Source organism: Myotis myotis, unplaced genomic scaffold, assembly GCF_014108235.1.
Source record: "Myotis myotis isolate mMyoMyo1 unplaced genomic scaffold, mMyoMyo1.p scaffold_m19_p_3, whole genome shotgun sequence".
Taxonomy (NCBI): Eukaryota; Metazoa; Chordata; class Mammalia; order Chiroptera; family Vespertilionidae; genus Myotis; species Myotis myotis.
In genome coordinates, this window is record NW_023416335.1 from 185,424,480 (window position 1) to 185,444,422 (window position 19,943).

General features: G+C 36.5%; 1 protein-coding gene across 6 annotated transcripts in view; it reads left to right on the forward strand.

The window, feature by feature from the left end:
- Positions 1–19,943, forward strand: part of LMO3 (LIM domain only 3) — a 58,531-nt gene that overhangs the window by 4,347 nt on the left and 34,241 nt on the right. For 5 of the 6 annotated variants that reach the window (XM_036301688.1, XM_036301689.1, XM_036301687.1 and 2 more), the window contains one exon: positions 4,761–4,974. In XM_036301688.1, coding sequence (XP_036157581.1) covers positions 4,769–4,974 — 206 coding nt within the window. In that variant the 5' untranslated portion in view covers positions 4,761–4,768. Of the gene's footprint in view, positions 1–622; positions 794–4,760; positions 4,975–19,943 lie in introns of those variants that run through there. The other variant, XM_036301684.1, reaches the window with a different exon arrangement.

Here is a 19,943-nt window from a genome sequence, read left to right on the forward strand (position 1 = left end):
CAAGGAATTCGGTCCCGGATGGGTTCGGGGGAGCCCTCTGCTCCTGACTTGCTGGAATTCATGAACCCCCACCCCCTACCCCCAAGAGTTGAAAGAACAACCTTTGGGTTCCTGTTGACACTTCTGCCTCTCCCCGCTCTGCCACCACACAGTGCGGCTCCGACGAGGTGGGAAAGTGGCTATTTGGGAAGGAGGGGGGTGGTCGGGGAGAAGTGGCCAGAAGAGTGAGATTCCGTGGAACCAGGTGCCTATGTCCTAATAGGTCCCGATTCCAACCGATGCAGCACATTTTTACGGGGTGGGGGGTGGGGAGGGGGGACACTTCCCAGATAGCTGTTATGAAATACAACTCAGATTTATGATCTTTTTCATATTGAACATGATATGCTATGCTAACGCTGCATGTGACAGTTTAATCAAATCCATTTGTTACCGCGAAGCTCAAAGGGGCCGCTGGGATTTCAGGATTATGGGCAGAGTTAGGGAAGCATGTGGCTTTGTCATTCGCCATCGTTTTGCACACCGCCACCCTGCGAGGGGGCTCTCTGTGTGCGCCGCGTCTCGTCTGGCCGCCCTCGTCCCTTCCCCCACCCCCTGCCGCCACTCCGACCCGCTCCCAAAGTGGCTTCACAATAGTCGGTCCTCCAGCGGTGTAGGCAGCGCACCGGGTCCGCCCTCGAGCTAAATAAGGAGACCCTCTCAGCGCCGATCTTTGGGCTTGGTGCTCCATGCGAAGCCTCCGCAACTCAGGCACGCCTAAAGCAACTCATGCAGAAAAAGGAGAAAAGTTTTGGTAAGGTTACCATCTACCATGGATGCACTTTGCCGGCGCTCGGCGCTCTTGGCTGCTCCAAAGCCTCCCGGCTCTTCCGCTGCTTTTGTGTCTTTCTGAACGATCCCAAATATTATTGTGGTAACTGCTTTGAAAGACGGCCTGCTTAAACCAATTAATCTGGCGGGGTGCAACAAATAACTGCTACATTCTTTGCAAACCATCTCTGTGTGGGTGCAAAGACACAACCACAAAAGGCTGGAGCATAACTCCGCAAAGGGATTCTTTGTTAGAGTGTATGTATGTTTCTTATTTTTTTTTTTTTTATTTTGCATGTGAGCTGCATCAAAATTGAACTCAGTCTTGCAAATCTCTTGTTGGCCTTTGCCAAGCACTAGCACTTTGCTGCCATGGTAACTGTAATTAAACTGATAAGAGTGGAAAAATGTCAGTATCTCTGAGCCTTGCAGCTGCATTGGAGAAAAAGGGAATCAAATTGGTTCCCAGCTCCATTGCTCAAATAGGGGAGGGGTGGTGGAAAGATGGGGGTGGGGGGGAAGTTGAAGGGGCAGAACAGAGTTAAGCAGCTCCAGTGCCTGAGATCTGGGGACATCTATTTGCATTGTTGTCCCTTAGGGGGCTGCAGCCTGTAGGGATGCTCTGGGCCAGTGAACAGAGAGAAACAAGCTTTTAGGCCCAATCCAGTTCTCCAATCGGGACTGGGGGCTGGGAGAGGATGAAGATGGGCAGGAGGAGAGAAAATCTTTTGTTTGGTACCTCTTGGCAATCGAATGGCCGTGTTGGCCAAATTCTTTTAATCTGTGTCACTGCTCCCAGCTGCAGAACCCGCATTCCCATTTTAGCATCTTCCTGAGGCACCTCATCTCTGCCAACCCCCTTTATGTATTCCCTCTAACAATTCCTTCTCCCAAATTGTTCCCTGTGAATCTTCCGACGGGGACAAAATGTTTCCCATTCAGTATGGGTAGTTAGTCCAAAAATATAAAAGACTGTGTCTAAGTGCTGCAAATCTTTTATTATGATTATTTTTTTAAACCCCTGTGTGTTGTGGAGTTGTGGTTACTTTGTTGTGTTAACTACTGAAGCTGAGACTGCTCGGATGAATGGCACAGAACAAGGGAACATAATGGAGGCAATCAACCGTTAGGCCGCCTCACAATGCAATCCGGGCAATTAAAAGCTCACCAGAGTTTAAATGAAATGGTTCTACTTATTTCTGCACACCACACTGCACAGGCTATTATTTATGTCTTTTTTTAAAATTATGATTTCCCTTAAACTGTCAAATAACTCAGAATGGCAGGGTCTCAGAGGCAATAAGAATTTCCCTCAGAACAATTTACATGCCAATCTTAAACTAGTTATGAGTCCTGATGTGCTCTGAGCAACTTGTGCCATGTTTCTCAGCTCCCCAGACCTGTGCTCTGGATAGTGAGGGGAGGTTGCTGACTGCTTGATGCCTTTTAGGTTCATGGCAAAGTGGTGACTGCAAAATAGTTCTTTTCCTACAGCTGGTAAAGTTGCATGGTATTGAAAAGATTTCCCTTTCAAGAGAAATGTGAGGATGTTTGCTAAAAGAAGGCTCCGGGATGGAGTGTAAAATATCAAACTCCTTTTCCGCCCAAGGCCAAACAGAATGCAAGAGTTTCAAATATTAATTGGCCTCTGAGTGCTAAATTAAAATGTCAACACAACAAAAACATTTTGTGAAGACAAGCAGGGTAGTGTTGCGTGTGCCAAATGTTGGTATTCCCTGTCTTGGTTGCAAAGCATTTTGAATAAAAGATAGCTGACCTTCCAGGCTTGATGGTGGTAACACAACTCAGAAATATAGCTTAGCTACAACTAAGAAGGATTTTTACAAAATAAATGTAGCTTTGTGATATAGAAAATCATTGCCTTAGAAACTGGATAATGAGAATGGCCACTCATAATATATCTCTAGATGTTTTCAATAATGAAATCCAGAGTATCACTTAGTAAATCAAAATTTCTCCCTCCCCTTAGGTGCATGAGTAAGAGGCACTAGGTGAGATCTGTACTATAATTAATGGGATTTAATCCTTGTGGAACCTTGCTAGAAGACAGTAACTAGTTCTGATCAAAGAAACTTCATTTGTTAGAAGTTCTAGAGAGTGAGATTTAGCAGAGCTATCAAGGGTTATGATTAATCCACACTAGCCCCTCAGCTCCTTCAAAGAAAAGGAGCAGAAAGCAGGCTATAGGAATACCACCTGCTCTTCTGTTCAAAGCCAGCTGCTAGTTTGCAGCTCCGGAGACCACAGCTACGCAGATCACGCAGAAAGAACAGGCACACTGCTTTCTTCCGTGCCATTGCCTACTCTACTCCTCTAACCAGAGAAGTTATTTTCTAATGGAAGTTCAACATCATAACAGTATTATGTGCAGTGCATGTAATATTTGTAGCTAGGAAAGTTATCCATCTGCGTGGATACTGTGCCTTGATCTTTCTCATCGGTGTGATTTAAAAAGGAAAAAGATAGTGAAGGTAATAGAGGCGAGGTCTTCCTCACAAGGCATCAGAGGAAACTGAAGGAGGTTTAACTCTTTTGGAGGAGGGAAGCACGCAGAAAATGTTCAAGACTAGAGCTTGGCATTTCTTTTCTTGACGCTGTTTCAAGTGCAGGCACATTTGGTGTTTTGTATCCTTCCGGGTCCAAGTTTAGAACTTTGTGCCTAGGAGAGGAAGCAGGATAGAGCAATGGCATTGCGAGGCTGTGGGAAGGCCACCAAGTGTAGTGCTTTAACTCTTGTTCAGCTTTGAGCCAGTACCTTAACCTCTCTTAGGCCTCCGTATCCTAATTTGTAAAATGAGGGGCTTTGGAATTGATGGATGCCTGTGATACTTTACGGTGCTTAAAGTGAGTTATTTAATAAATAGGAGGCTCTGAATAGTTAGTCCAGGGTTGTTTTTAAAGCTGGGTATTAGGAAAGAAGAAACGCAGGCAAATGTTCTTTCAAATTTTAGTCAAGTTGTAAAACCCAGCCAGACCCTTGTTTATGATGGAAAGATATCTTAAAAAATATAGAAATGTCCCTCTGTCTAGGATTGCATTATATAATATATGTACTGTACATATTACATTCACCTCTGTATGTATAATTATATGTATATGTGTGTATATATATATATAATATATATTCAGACTTTGCCTTCTGTTGTTTTCTTCTATAAATAAGTGCATGTGAATGGTAATAAATTACATAATCCTATACTTCAGTTTTATATAAGAGTAGATAGTAGTATATAGTTAGGTAATCTGCCATTAACACAGGCCCTGAATGATGCTTGAAAGTATACTTTTTTATTTTAACATAATGAATACTTTGAAATATCAAGGGCACAGAAGGAAGTATTTGGATGCAAACAAGTAATATAGGATTGGTGAACTTTTGGGGTGACTGTACTGTGTACTTAACTACAAGCATCTTTGCTTCTAAGTAAGGATAGTGTCATCCCATTAGGGTACACTCTCCTTCTGTCATCAGGCACTTAGTAAGTGAAATTTTTAATCAATAAACCCCTCCCCCCAATTTTGACTTTTATAGTCTGCATGGACTATTTTGTTAAATAGCTTTCCTTTAAGATTGGTAGCCATTTGCTCACATTTTATCCCGAAAGGAACCGTCCTGTGTATAGAATGGCGACACTATACAATTATTTAACTTCGTGTACACAGTGTCCTTTTCCTGGGACCAACATGAATTCACTACTTTCACCACTCTACATGTACGACTTCAGAAATGATTTGATAAGAACCTCACAAAGTTTGAGGCGCTCTTTGTCCAGAATATAGTTTGATTTTAGTACAGTCCTAAAAAGAGAGAGTCTCACACTCCTCAAAGGAGGCACTCTGAAATATTTAGCTTGTTTGAGGTCTTCTGACATCCTATGGCTCTGTCTTGTCGTCCCAGCTCTCTCTTTTCGTTTTTTGTCTCCTTTTAGGTATACAAATGCTCTCAGTCCAGCCAGACACCAAGCCGAAAGGTTGTGCTGGCTGCAACCGAAAGATCAAGGACCGGTATCTTCTAAAGGCACTGGACAAATACTGGCATGAGGACTGCCTGAAGTGTGCCTGCTGCGACTGCCGTTTGGGAGAAGTGGGCTCCACCCTGTACACTAAAGCTAATCTTATCCTTTGTCGCAGAGACTATCTGAGGTAGGACTTACCCTTGCACACCAGTGATGACTGGATTCCTTTTAAAGTACTTATGTAAGTGTATGTTTTGGTTTGTTTCATTTCCTTACTGCCAGCCTATAGTCCTGAAGGATGTTGACCCGTTAGCCTTCAAAATGTTGCCAGGTGCCTGTTAAGCAAATTATTGCTTAAGCAGTGGCCAACAAATCACAGTATCTAAAAGGTTTCCATTTGGCTTGCCTGGTTGCTCCTAGTTAGGGGCAGATCATTCGACTGCCTGTATTGTCATGTTCATGTCAAGGACGTATTCGGTAGAAATCAGCATATACATTTTTTTTTTTATTAGACCCTAAGCGACAAGGTGGGCCAAGCAGAACACGAAATACGCAGCTGTCTTTCTGTTTCAGATTTGTCAGAGAAAATCTGTTAGAGATTCTCAACTGGTATTTATTAGTATATTTATTAGCCAATTTTGAAAACTTTCCCCAAGTGTGAATACCTCTTTCCCCCACGCCGTTCCAAGTGGTCAGAGCAAGATAACACTGAGTGTGAACAGCCTCAGACTTGCCAGTAGCTGTATGGGAATTAGCAAAGTAACCATCGCCATCCTTGTGGGGAAATGACAGCCACTGTCCTCACTGCAAACATCTGGACAGTTTCAGGACCCGACAGATGTTCTTGCTTATGAAGCCATGGAGCTGACTAAACTTGTTTCCCGGCATTTAGTACTCGACACGTGGACTTCTATTTAAAGGAAGATTATTTGGCTTCCCAGGGAACTTTGTGACTTGATTCGGCTGCACATTACTTATATTAATAAAGTAGGCTCAATCAAATTAGAGAAGTGATATATGGCATCCTTTGGGTTTTCATATTTGATATGATTAATCATGTTCCTAGTCTAACATTAAGAGATTTATTTTTAATTGTCCCCCCTTACGACACAAAATTTATCAGTCAGTGGTAACTCCTTAACCGTCTTAGCTATTTGGAGAGGTACTTTCTAGGAAATTTAGCGCTTCTTGCTATAGAATCCAGCTATTTCTCAGTCCAATTTAATCTTTGATATATAAAAAAATTACTGTTTGCTTAATAATAGTTACAAGAGGGCGAATGCAGTACTGTTTTTGAAATTCTAGTCTTCCCCTTCGTAGGACTGCCTCACCTGACAGCCTCCTGCCTATGACCACTTGTTACTCCTTCTCTGTGTTCTCTTGCCCAAATACATGCAAGGTGCCAACAATGGGAAGTGACTCTTCATACCAGGATTTCCTTCATTGTGGTGGCACAACTAACCAGAATTAACTTATTGCGTGAATTCTCCTAGAACTGCAGTCTTTGAACTTTTCTTTTTGAAATAAAAATTCCCTCTCTGCTCATTGTGAATGAGAGCCTTGTTTCTACATGCAGCATTTATTTTGTTTTTAATGACTTCACATTGCTTCCTAGTTTGGCTTTATCATTACTAACCAATAAGTCATGGGTTTTTGAATCTTTTTGACTTTTACTTTTGTTTACAATTGTAGTGTTTCCAGTGGATTTATGTCACAACAATTACAAAATAAGTCTTTTTATAGAGTCTGGCAAGGTTAAGGCATCCTAATAAGTAGTAAAGACAGAATTAAGTTAAATTTAAAGAAAATTTTGAAAATACCTAGAATTTTTAAGTTAAAAATATAAATTTGTCAATGAAATACCTGTGTCTTGAGTGAAGCAGTTTTGCAGTTGTCAATATAATAGCAAGCGAGAAAGTAACCTTGGACTTATTCTTCCTTATGGTAATAAAATATGATGTTCAATTGCTTTGATATCTCAAGTATGTGTTTTGCTGAAGAAAATTTTCAAATGAGTCCATATTGTTGCCCTTTGTAATATAACATTTAGTAAATTTCTGATAGGCTTAAACTTTTAATGCTTGTTAACTTATTTTTAGATATTCATACTCTCTCAGATATAAAACCTGGTCCTGATTGCCAATATATTCATTTCTCAGGGTACAATTTCCTCTTAAATTGGTCATTACCACATTAATGGCTAGTTGTTATGTTAACAGCCTACAGGTTGTTAATATTTCAGACTAAGTTGTTAACAGCAAGCTTATCCCTTATTTAAACTGAAGGTTTGTTTTATATAACGTGACTTCTTTGGCAACTAGTAATTCATCAACACTTGAAAATTGTAGAAGTGAAATGAGAAATTGATATGTGAGTAAAAACACTGCATTATGTATTACAGATTATGCCACCGATGTGGTAGTTTTCTGTGGGGAGCATGTAGCTCAGTGATATTGTGTGGATGTTCAATAGCATATGTCTCTGGCACATTGAAATAGTCTGATTCTGTATGTGAGATGGGCAAATACAATCAAGCTAATGTTATTTACAAATTAAGTATCTTTGAATGTGTACAAACAGTCATCCAAAATGTTCATTTGATGCCTGCTGTGTGAAAGGCATACTTTTAGGTAATGGATGAAATAACTAATTAAAAAAGGGAGATGTACCTAAAATTGTTACTACCTAATCATTTAACAATTATACAAAATGTGCGATATGACCAGTGAACAAGTAGTATTCCGTGGCTATTTCCCTCCTGGTTCTGCACATTTCCTGTCTGTATTTTGCATAACCAGTGCGTAACCATTTCAATCCTATTAAAAATGGCGTAGTTTTGTTTTTGGTCTTTGGATATTACATAATTCCTTTGAAGCATCAAACAGGCCATACATAACTTACAGGTCTGTATTTCTCTGTCTAAGTTACTGGGCATCTAAATAAGAATATAGAAAATGATTAAAAAAATTGTTTACCTGTACTAATAAATTATTTGTTATAGGCATTATCCTGGTCTAAAGAATTTTTTTCATGTCTATAGAAGAGTGACCTATTTTCGATAATTGTACTTAACTTCCTAATAACTTCTTTGAAAAAAACACACACAACCAAAACAAACAAACAAAAAAAACCATTTTTAATTCTGAACAATGATTCCTAAAGTTCTAATGTTTTATTTTGCATTGCTTGGAGCAATGATAGTGATGACCTGTTTTTACAAGTTCTTTAAGTAATGAATACACAAATTTAAATCATAAGATATTTCTTACGAGTTATCAAAACTATGAGTGTGATAAATTTGATTCCTCTCAGATTTTTTTTCTCCTTTGTGGCACAATTAATATACTTAAGAAAAAGAAAACATTTTACAGCTTATATGCTAAGTTTCGAATCTGAACAGTTCATTTTCCATAATGAGGCTGGTATAATGAATTTTATTCTTCTTTAGAATATAAAATGCACGGATCTGATGAAAGAATTTGACAGTTTGTAGGACTGTCCTCCGCCTTCATTCATTACCTAAAGGAAAAGAAGGATTGACATTCAAAAACTTCCTCTATTAACACACTTTCTGACTTAAACTATGAAGTCAATCTGTCCATCAATCTTTATATGTCAAGATGTAGAAAGGTATCTGTTAAAAATGTATCCAATGCATTTAGAACTTTATATTATTAAGAGATGAACTTAAGACCAATTAGAATGGCAGCATCTTCGTACCTTGAACTAGAGCTTAAAATTCATAGACTGCCTAAAGTAGATGAACAATTATTGTATAAAAGTTAGCAAAGTTTTAGTAATGGTATTTATAGGACTCTACTCACTACCACACTATCATCTTTATTTCAGTTTGGAAAATATGAATGAAGTAGTTAATGTACAACCAGAATTTTAGAATTAAGATTTTTGTGGCAAGTGATAAGAAATCAGAACCAAGAGAAATAGCAAAATATTTTTCAATTTGATGGCAGTAAAGGATATCAGAATCTATCACTTAAGATTTGGGGTAATTTTTTGTGTGTTTTTTGTTAAGCTTAAAATTTCTTACTTGTGGTATATTTTAAGCATTAAGTCCATATAGGCTGTATCTTTTACCTCTATGAAAAGTGTCTGACACAGAGAATGGACTCAAAGCTCTTTGCTGTGAGATATGCCACAGAAACTACTTAGAGCTCTTCCTATATGAGAAGCTGAAAATGTCTTATATAAATTTTAATGCAATATTCTATTTTTATATGTGAGGATGATCTCTTTAAAATGAAACTACTGAGAAAGAGTGATGCTTCGTGCTCCGTCAGAGTTGCCAATTAACAAAAAACGGTTTGAAGTTGCTGTGCTTACTACAAATTAATGCTTTAATATAATGCTATAGTAACTTTAAAATAGAACATTAAAAGCAATGGCTGCATAAAACATTAATCTAGATATTGCTTTATTTCACACAGATCAAACCTGGTGCCTCTAAATTTTTACATAAGGTTCAATTAATATTAGTACATAATTAAGGCTTTAAATGAAAACATGAATATGTTGTTAATATTATTTTATCTGACAAGTTACTTCACAATTTTTAAATGTTGAATAAAGTGTTCATTTTTTTTTGCTTCAGTGTCATCTTTTTAGTATTAGGCAGTTGAAAACATCTTCCTCGGAAAGCAGTGAATTATTGTTATTTGAAAAATAACTTTTATTTTAAATTCTGAAAATTTAAGCTTTTATATGGACTAGAACCTTTTTCTTCTCTACAAGCTTCACTGAAGCTTTTCTAACACTTTATTATAGTCATAACTTTTACCATATTTAAATGTCTAAGCTAATCTTAGTATTATGAAATATTTTGACATATGAATGTATTAAACTCTATGGTCTGTTTAAAAAAACACTGTTATATTGCTTGCAAATTATCTTTATTTGTAGCTTTATAAAAGGTTGTAATTTTAAGTCCATTTTTCTGTTTGTTATCATAAAGCATTATTAAGTTATATTTTAAATAATTTAGACTCCGTACCATTCATGGACCATTACAAGTCAGGAGTGATAATTTCGTTTTGTAAAATACTTTTGGAGGGAGCCCCTGACTTTAGAAAAAAATTGATGGATTAACACCAGACCTCCTCAGTGTCAACTGCTTTTCAATAAACTTTTAAAAATATTTCATCTACACAGAGAATTTATTATTTCTAAATTTGTCTCCAATATCATTCTGTCTTTAAATCTATGAGTCATCCATTTTCAGCGAGTGATTATTTAATGTAGTTATTTTAGTTTTGTCGCTTTTTGTTTGACAGCCTTTAGATATTTTCACTGACAAAGCCACCCCCTCCCCACACAAGATTATTAAAAATACAAAAATATTTCACACTATTTCTATATCTTTACTGTTGTTTTAATCTTTTTATAAAGCATGGAATACTTCAGTCAGGATAGTTTTTACACATAAGATGGATAAGTTAGACATACCTGACTTAGCAGAAAAATATTCTGTTTCTACAAGTATACTTAGGATTAAATGCATCTGGAAGACCTACATTTGAGAATTGCTAAAATTGCTTATTTTGCACTTTATAAATACATAGAACTCTGGAAAAGAATATCTATTTTTGGTTGCTCTTAGAGTATATCAAAGTAAGCCAGCACTTCATTTATAAATTCACCATTAACTTCCATTAAGTGACTAATAATAAATTTTAATGCTGTGTTTTGACTGCATACACATAATTTATTAAGGAATCTCATTTTTGAAATATGCTGAAAGTAGTAATGTTGGAAATGGTTTTGATGAATCTATGCCTTGTAGGAATGCATTATGTTAGTTCAGTTTTCTGCCTCACATAAAAGTTATATAGCCTAAAAGAAGAACTGAGCCAGCCTACTAGTAAATGACCATTATATATTTTTTTCAGTACACTGTGAGGCATTGAAATCTTATTTTGGTGTTTGGCTTGAAAATATTTTCCATCTCCTACGAGAATGCCTTCCTCTATTATTCAAAGTCATTACCCGCAACCTCATTCTATCTTTAGGAAAAATTACCTAACATTTCTCAAGTTTATCAGTAAACGTTAAATATATGAATTGTAAATGCAGGACAAGATCTTGAAAACAAGGGGTGTAAAAGTAAAACAGCACTGCTGTATTCAGCTAACCAGATATATTTTAAAACAGCATTTATAGCAGCCATGTCTTATTTTTAATGCTTTTCCCTTTTGTTTTGATTTTCTAAATTGGTTTGTATAAGAGATATATGCAATCTCCCCTTGTTACGCATTTAAAGTGCTGTAGGTGCATATGTGCAAGCTGCAATACAGATATGAGAACCTATGGAACCTTAGAATGAATATTAACTTTTGTCATAATTGACTTTTATCAGATCACTGTAGTTTGTAGGCTTTGAAACCAGTAAAATCCAGATACTTGATGCCATCTAATTTCTTAGTACTGTAAACTGTAGCACTGACTTGTTTTTACAGGGTGTTTGCCGTTCCAAGAGGAAGACAAGTTTTATAGTACTACAGAATGCCTAAATTTATTCCCCTGTAATGTTTATCACCCCCTTCTGTTTTTTCTCAGCTTCTATGGAGTTTGAAACTGTCTGTTCTATTTCTCTTTCTATCATCGTTACATACTTTGTTTCATGATTATCCATAAATTTCCCTTTTCAGGGTATTTACAAGACATGGATTTTGAAGTGGAAGTTTACATTGGGAAGCAAGAAATGTGGCAGTTAGATTTTCATTCCTTACTTTAAAACAAATTTTTTTTTGCTTATTAAGGTTTTCTTGCCCCTTATCATCGATATTTATGGATAACTTTTCTCTAAAGGATTTGAAACCCAAGCCTACCCCTTTATTATAGTCATCAAACATATTTATTATATTAACAAACTACACACATCAGTCACCTGTGTGTTCACTATGCCATTTTTGCTTTCTGCCCTATATTATCAAAACTTCCTGATAGGCCTTTCTCGCCTCAACAATATTATTTTGTAGTTATGTAAAGATTCTAAGTCTTTTGCTGAATTCTTTTCTTCCATCGTGTTAGTTTTGTGTCAATGCAAAAAGCTCTAGCTGTGGACTTCACTAGTTTCAAGAAAAATTACTCTTGAGATAAATAATCATCTTGGAATAGTCAGATTCCTGATTTGAAATTGGGAAATTAACATTAAGTTGAATATATTAAGTTAGACTCTAACCAGCATGTGTTGTTATGATTCAATTTAATATTAAAAACTCTCCAACTGTGCTACTGGGAAAATAAAAGACTCTTAGGAATTCAAAGATTATTTGCAGAGGAGTATACCAAAGCCATATTTAAGTAAAATTGTTATTCCTAATGCAATAACGCATCGTCTACATTAAACCCATCCTATTAATAAAAACATAAAATACATTTTAGTAAACAAAAATATCACATATGACAAGGACTCGTAAGGAGGCATGGAACTTCATAAAATGCGCTAATGCTAACATTTAGTAGTAATCTTATCAGCACAGAACAAAAATAAATTCCCATCTCATTTATGCTATCAGATCCCATCAGGCAACTTCAAGGGAACATAACAAATTTTCGACTTTGCTAGTTTATTCTTATTTTCTAAAACTTTTAGAATAATACCATTTCTCTTATAGCAATTCTAACAGAAATGCATACGATTTTTGAAATTATTTTATTCTTTTTCTTGTTTTTGAAAGATTTTTAAATCCCTTAAGTAATGTCCTTTGATAGATTGCTCCCAATTCCCCCAAAACAGCAGAGTCCAAACTGTTACACTTTGAAATACCTGGTGGCATTGAGCATGAGGATTATATTGTGTTTATCAACCGCTCAATAAAAATATATTCTGACCAACAGTTCATGTTAGACTGCATAAGATGAGTGATCAGTACTTGTTCCTTTGCTTGAGTGGTTGGGGGCAGCCATGGGAGAGACGAATGGTAAAAGCCAGCATAGCTTCTAACACTAAATATGAGTACGTATTAGCTTCAATGGGCAGGTTGATGTGTATTTTCCAGGTGAGAAGTTCCACTATACTGTGAACGTAATTTTAAAGCCTGTAAGTATTGCATGTAAATATTCACTGAGGGATGGATCATTGGTGCTTTGGATGATACAAAGAAATTATAAGTCATTGAATTGCCTTAAAATTTATAAGCTAGTATTTTCTGTGACCATTTATCTGGGAAAAAATGAGAAATGTTCTGAGCTATGAGAATCCCTTCCTTCTCCAGGACGTCCTTGATGAGCGGGTCCTCTTGGTGTTTGTATTTATGATCACACGTTTAGCTATCTCTCTAACAGTTTAAAAAAGAAACCACTCAGTCAATTAACAAATACTTGAGTACCAATGCTTTATTCCTATGAAAAAATGAATGTATAATATTATATTTCTAATTGATTTTATGTAATATATACATATAAAGTTATTAATATTTTACTATGTAAAGAATAAGGGAGTCAGTCTGGGAAATTTGGGAAGAATTTAAAGACAAGTTATTTGGCATATTTTCTACAACTGATGTAGTCACAATTGCTTTTAAATAACTCGGAAAAATATATAAGATCTTTAGTCTGATTATGTCCCATGGAACTAATATGGAGAATGAGAAAAGGTTATAATCAAGAGATATTAGAAAAAAAAATTTAAGAGTGGAGATCATAAGTAATAAGGAAAATTTAAGCTCTGTAAAATTCCTTTCGTAAGCCGGTAGTCCTATTATAAAGGCTGAACTTCAAGCTTTATAGTTGTATTTTAGATACAGAGTAAGATAGAGTTAGCTCTGTAACTTTCATACTGTTTGCATTGTTTCGTCTCTTATCACAGATATTGCTAAACTACCAACAGAGGTACAATTAACATCCCTTGCAAAATGCTTAGCATCCTTGGGCCCCATTTTCCCATTCAAAAAATATTATCCTATATACTCTAAGCGACACGAATCCCTTCCTTCCACAGCGCGTCCTTGATGAGTGAGTACTATTTGGTGTTTATATTTATGATCACATGTTTTGCTATCTCTGTAACAGTTTAAAAATGGAACCATTTAGTCAGCTAGCAAAGCCCTGGATACTACACTGAATAAAACACAGAAATACATCCTCCCCATTAGAGCTTATAGTCTAGTTAAGGGAAGCAGATTATCAACAAAATAATTACTGAGTACATTAGGAGATGATAAACACTACAGGAAAAAATAGAGCAGTATAAGAGGTTTGTAGAATTTGTACTGATGTGTGTGTGTTTGTACATGCCTGTGTGTGAGAGACAGAGGGAGGGAGGGAGGGAGGGAGAGAGAGAGACAGAGAGAGAGAGACAGAGAGAGAGAGAGAGAGGAGGAGGATTGGGAGAGAGGGAAAGGCAGGAATGGAAAGAGAAGGATTTGAAAACTAAATAGGGTACACAGGGACAGCCTTGTTGAGATGGTAACTTGAGTAAAGACCTGAAGAACGTGAAGGAGCTAGCCCTGAGGTTGTATAGGAAGAACCATCTGGGCACAGGGAACAGCCAATACAAAGGCCTGGGATAGGAGCTTGTCTGATGTGTTTGAGGAACATCAAGAATGCTAATGTGGTTAGAATGAGTAAGAGCGGCCACTGTGTGGTCCTACGATAACCCCCTGTTGCTTTTACAAGCTAGAATGTCCTTAAACTTTTCTAAATGTCCTCTAAGGAAATGGTAATACAGTTGGCCCTTCATATCTGCTGATTTTGCATCTGTGGATTTAGCCAATTAAGGATTAAGAACAGTATTTTCAGTCCGTGGTTGGGAATTGGTGGAAGGAAGGGCCTACTGTTTGCATTGTTCTACATCATTTTAAGGGACTTGAGCATCTGTGAATTTTGGTATCCACAAGCATCCTGGAACCAGTTCTTTGGGGATACTAGGAATGCCTACTTCCATTTGAGAACGTTGTAAAGTTTATTCAATTAGGCTATTATGGACTGAATTTCCTTTGGGATTGCAGAACTCATGCAAAATTGAATGGAATTATTTTTCATTTATTATTTACTGGTAGTGTTTTCTTAATGCCTTTTTATTTGTCCCCATGAACCCTCTTTGGTTTATAGTTATAAAGCGTGAATCCCAAATAAACCTCAGGATTCAATCATTTGGCTGTCTGTTGCTAATTCATAGGTTATCATATAATTGTATGTTTGAGTTTAGGTAGACACATGTACATACATCTGCTCAAATGGATAAAGGACTGTTTTTACATACATTATTTCAATGTGAAATACAAAGGAATGCCCGTAGTTTGAACTAAGGCTGCCAACACATCATGAATCAGAGTAATAACAAGACCAAAGATTTCCTTAAACTCTATCCTGGTCACAAGGTAACTTATATTTTTAGAATATTTTCATAATAAAAATTGCAAAGATGTGGATTTATATAAAGCCGACAATTTTCTACTCTTGAAGTGGAAACATCCGTTATTCAAGGTCTGAAGGGTGAAATTTCCCATTATTTTTTAAGTCAAGCTGAGTTTTATTTAAATTATTTTCTAGTACAAAATATTTAAAGTAGTTGCTTTATCATAAATGTTTCCAAATCCAGCATTTAGAGAGAAAAAAAAATGCGTCAAAGACATACTGCTGTTTAAAACAATTTATTTAATCACGTCCTTGATGAGATGAGACAAATGTTACTTACATAAGTGTTCTCTTTATGCTTCTGTTTCTCACCCCTAACCTAACCCTAGCTCACTAATTTTAGTTTCACATCAAGAAGTGCAAAGCGTTAATCTTCAAAACTAAAAGATGAATGTGCATTCCTGCTTTTAAGAGTGGGATTTGTATGTACAAACTGTCTTTACTTGTAAAAATGAAAAATGTTAAATAGAACTTTAAATACAAATGAAAGTACTTGAGCCTGTATTTATAAAACGGGCTGAGATGTACCATGGGTGTAGGCCGAGTTGCTGGGATAATGTGCCTGGAGCCTTGGAAAGCAGCCTCATATGAGCATTCCACATGGCGGCCATCTAGACTCCATACACAAGGAAGTGGGAAACATCCTTTTTCAGAAACCCAGGAGGCAGTGGCTACATGGCTTTACAGATCTTAATTCCTGCTGTCACCCTGCACATCTGTGTGCTTCTTTCTGTCACCTTTTCTAGCAGCTCCCCTACGCTTTTTGACAGGGGGGGCATCTGTTGTAACTGCCATTTTGTCCTGGTTGAGTTGAAGACCTATATTCCTAACCCGTTTTGTGATTCTCACCTTCCAAAGTAGTTCAATTGAATCTTGATTTTAAGGAAATGTTGCTTGACCTTGAGCTGAGAGTTTGCTTCGTTTTTAAATAATCTTGTCAATGGTAGTTATGAAAGGAACCATTACCTTTGGAACAGAGGTCGCATAGTCATTTGACTAAAACTGCTAAATGCTTTGTCTTCTCTATTAATTGGACTTACATTTTGAGGAGATTGAAAAATTTTTACAAATATTTTTCTTATTTTCCTTTGAGGATTTATCTGCTAAACAGTAAACAGAGACTTTCATTTTCATCACAGCTCAGTTTTTTTTTTTTCTCTGTGATCCTAAGTCACAAGCTTATTCTACATTCATTTTAACACATACAGTGCATTTTTAATGATATCACTGTGTGTTTCTCATTATTCCACCACATGGGTGTTGCCCTACTTCCACCAACTATCATTAATGGCTAATTAGCCATAGATTACTAATATGATGCATTCATCTGCTGGTTTTTACCTTCTCTGAATATCACTTTGAATAAAGGGGAAAAAAGAAAAACAGTCACACCAGTTCTCCCAAATTAGGTGAGGTTAGATCTAACCCCTAGGTTTTAGAGGTATGTAAGTATCATAATGGTGAAGAGTCTAGAGTTAAAGTCTACACAATTCTGCTATATCTCAACTATTTATTCCTAAGCGAGTTCCACAACTTCTCTAAGCCTCAGTTTACTTGTCTGTAAATAGGAGTCATGGACCTACTCATAGAATTGTCAGGGGGCGTCAGTGGAACACTCCAGGCACAGAGTTGAACACACTGGCTAACACTGCAACGTGAGCTTCTGTGTTATGAATGAAGACGATCACTGAGTAATGAAAATAAGATAGTTTGAAAATTAAACATGAGGATAAAATGAAACATTAAGAGGAGGTTTAAGAATGATAAATAATCAAGAATATGAAAGGCTACTACTATAATAAGATCTGTACCAACTTCTCATCTACAAAGAAGATAGATGAAGAAATGCCTAAGTAGCATGCGTACCTGAAGCCATACAGGAAAAAAAAAATACTTCACGGTGGAGATGATTGCGATCTGGAATGGGTTATTAAACGAAGGTTATAGCATTTTTACATACATTAAGGTTAATTTGAATCATTTGAGGAATTATTGAACATGCCATTTTCTTTCCAACTGAGCTGGTAGTTTTCTGAAATATAGGCCCACACTCTCCACGTTTTAGCATGTGTAAGTTCTATGGCCTTGTAAAGCATTATGTTTAATATCCCATCGGGTGGAATTATATGTGAAATTTCAGCTTGCTTGAGGTTTCCTTTATGGCTGTGATTTTTGTATCTTTTTCCTCAGGCGACAAGGACAACTGAATGCCAGTATCTTTTAACTGATCATTCTTTTTCACAGTGTTCTCTAAACATTTTGATTATATACCTTTATTCCTAAGAGTTAAGGGTGCACCTTTAACTTAAATACATATTTATCCATCATGAATATTTCATTGTACATTTTTTTTAAATTAGAAAAACAATGTTTAAAAGGATAAGATACAAAATAAATAGAACTAGAAATGCAAGTAACTGAATAAGCATGTCTGGGGTTTGTGTACCCCCAATATGGATAGTGATATTATTTCTTAATAGCCTTCGTAAGCTTACTTGACAGTTATTTGATAGGGGTACTTGTGAATAAAACAAGCGGGAAGGCCAATATTGGGGAAAAGAGTTGTAAAAGAGAGATGTGATCGTTGTTTAAAATAAAAGGGCTTTCTGGACATGGGCTAGTATGCCAGGCTCTAGTCATTTAATATAAAATCAAGGTTTTCTTTCTGAAAAATGTGGCAATGCAGGTGGACTCTTTCTAATGCTCTACCATAGCCACCGGCAATGTTAATATGAGGTGGAGTCCTCCCTCCCCCACGACCCCCTATTCGGGACACTGTGAGATTTTAGACAGATAAATGCTAAGAGAAAAAGAACCCTATGTACCAAAGGCAGTGTTTACCGCATGTAATACATATCATTGTTTGTCTCCTGGAGTGAAAAATACTTGTGTCGTGCTGTTAAAATGCACTCCTGACAGACCAGCGCTTGCTATTATAGGGTCCATTGCTTAAAAAAATGATACACTGACAGAAATACAATTTAAGAAAATTTAACACCAAGGGCAGTCAACCATGTAGGCTACTATTAAGGGGCCAAAACTCAAGGCCAGGGGTTTATTTAAAAAAAGAGGCCCAGTTTATTTGCTAGTGGTAGGCAAAGTAAAAAGAAAAAGAAATGTAACTTGAATTCCTTGCTCTCTAGTCTGTAGAAAATTAATGAAAGCAACAGTTCAATAAGATTTTATTGCTGAAATGTTTAAGCGAAACATTTTAAGAATGCTCCGGAATTTTTAAACAGTTACTTACCATTTAGAAAGCTGTAACACTGCCGTGCGTAACAAATTGTTAGCGTCGGCTCCTAGGCACACCCAGCGATTTTCTTAAAATGTGTCGTCAGAGCTGGTTAATCTGAACCACTTTGTTCATTTCATTTTTGTGTGTATAACTTATAAATATATTTGAGATTGACAGGTCAGCAACACCCACAATTACTACAATTTAAAAGGTAAGCTATTGTCCAAGTACTCTTGTGGGCATAGTTTGGTAGTTAAATGCATTGGATTTGTAACAAGGCCTTTTGAGAAGGAAAATAACCAAATAGGAGATGAGATGAGATATATTGGATTTCAGAAGAGTACAGAATGTTCTAATGAATAAACTGCTACTGAATGATGATAAAGCATGTGTTTTTAAGCTATCACATGGTTCTATTATTAGGAGAGAAAATTCCATGAATTTAGATGAGATGTATTATCTAATTTTGCCATTTTAAAAACACATCTGCCATCCAATAATATTTGATACCAACTGTGTATGGATTACATGTTCCTTTGGGAGAAAGGTTACAAAAGTAATACAATAAATAGTCTGAGCTTCAAGGAGCTTAACTCGGGTATCAGAGAAATAGAAAAATAAAAAACAATGTCTACTGCTATGGAGAATCAAAAGAGTGTATCTTACATTTTCTACCCAGATGGTATAGTCTTATTTCCATACCCTAGGATGAGCCTTGGGAGGCATTTGGTCCAGCCAAGAAAGGATGTCCAAAGATGAAATGCAGTGTCTTTGTAGATGTCTTCCAGGATTCAGTTGACCTGAATCTGACAATATTATGCAACAGATTTTTTTCCCTATGAACATGGAAGATAATGCATATTGTGAAATGGTCCAGACTCATTGTCCAGGGCCTCTGTGGCTCAGCTGTGTGTTGGAGCAGACCCAGTAATGTTTGCTGAGGAAGATGAGGTCCTCGGCTCTCCTTGCCACAGCCATGTGATGGCTCTCTGTTTTAGTTGCATTGCTCAATTCCATATGTGGGCTTTATCATACCATGGTACCTCTTCAGCCTGTGGTCTTACCAGAGAGTGCAACTTAAAATGCTGCTTTTCAATGCTTATTTTTAAAAAGTTATCTAAAGGAAAGAGCATTTATGGAGGGTTATGAAAACCTGGATGTTAAGTTATTTCTTCTGAGAGTTTTAAATTTATCCGTGGATCGCTCCAGAGAGCTATGCACTTGACCTTGAGGCCTATTGTTTTGGCTCCTCAGAAATTTTCAAAGAATTATACATCAGGGTTTTACCATTAGCTTGTGTTGAAGAATTGCAAAAAACAAATTAGAGTCTTGGGGATGCTGTTGTGAACTTTGTTTACAACAGACTCACTGTTGAAATTTCCTCCAGATGTTAGAATGAGAAAAGTTTCTGAGACTCTAAACAATTAAATGGTGTTTTTCTCAGGACTTTGAATCATATATTTGTTTACATTTTTTCTTCTTTGTCTCCTAGGGAGTTCAAATCAAATTTTACTTTCTTTTCTAACAACAGCATGGTATATTTACAT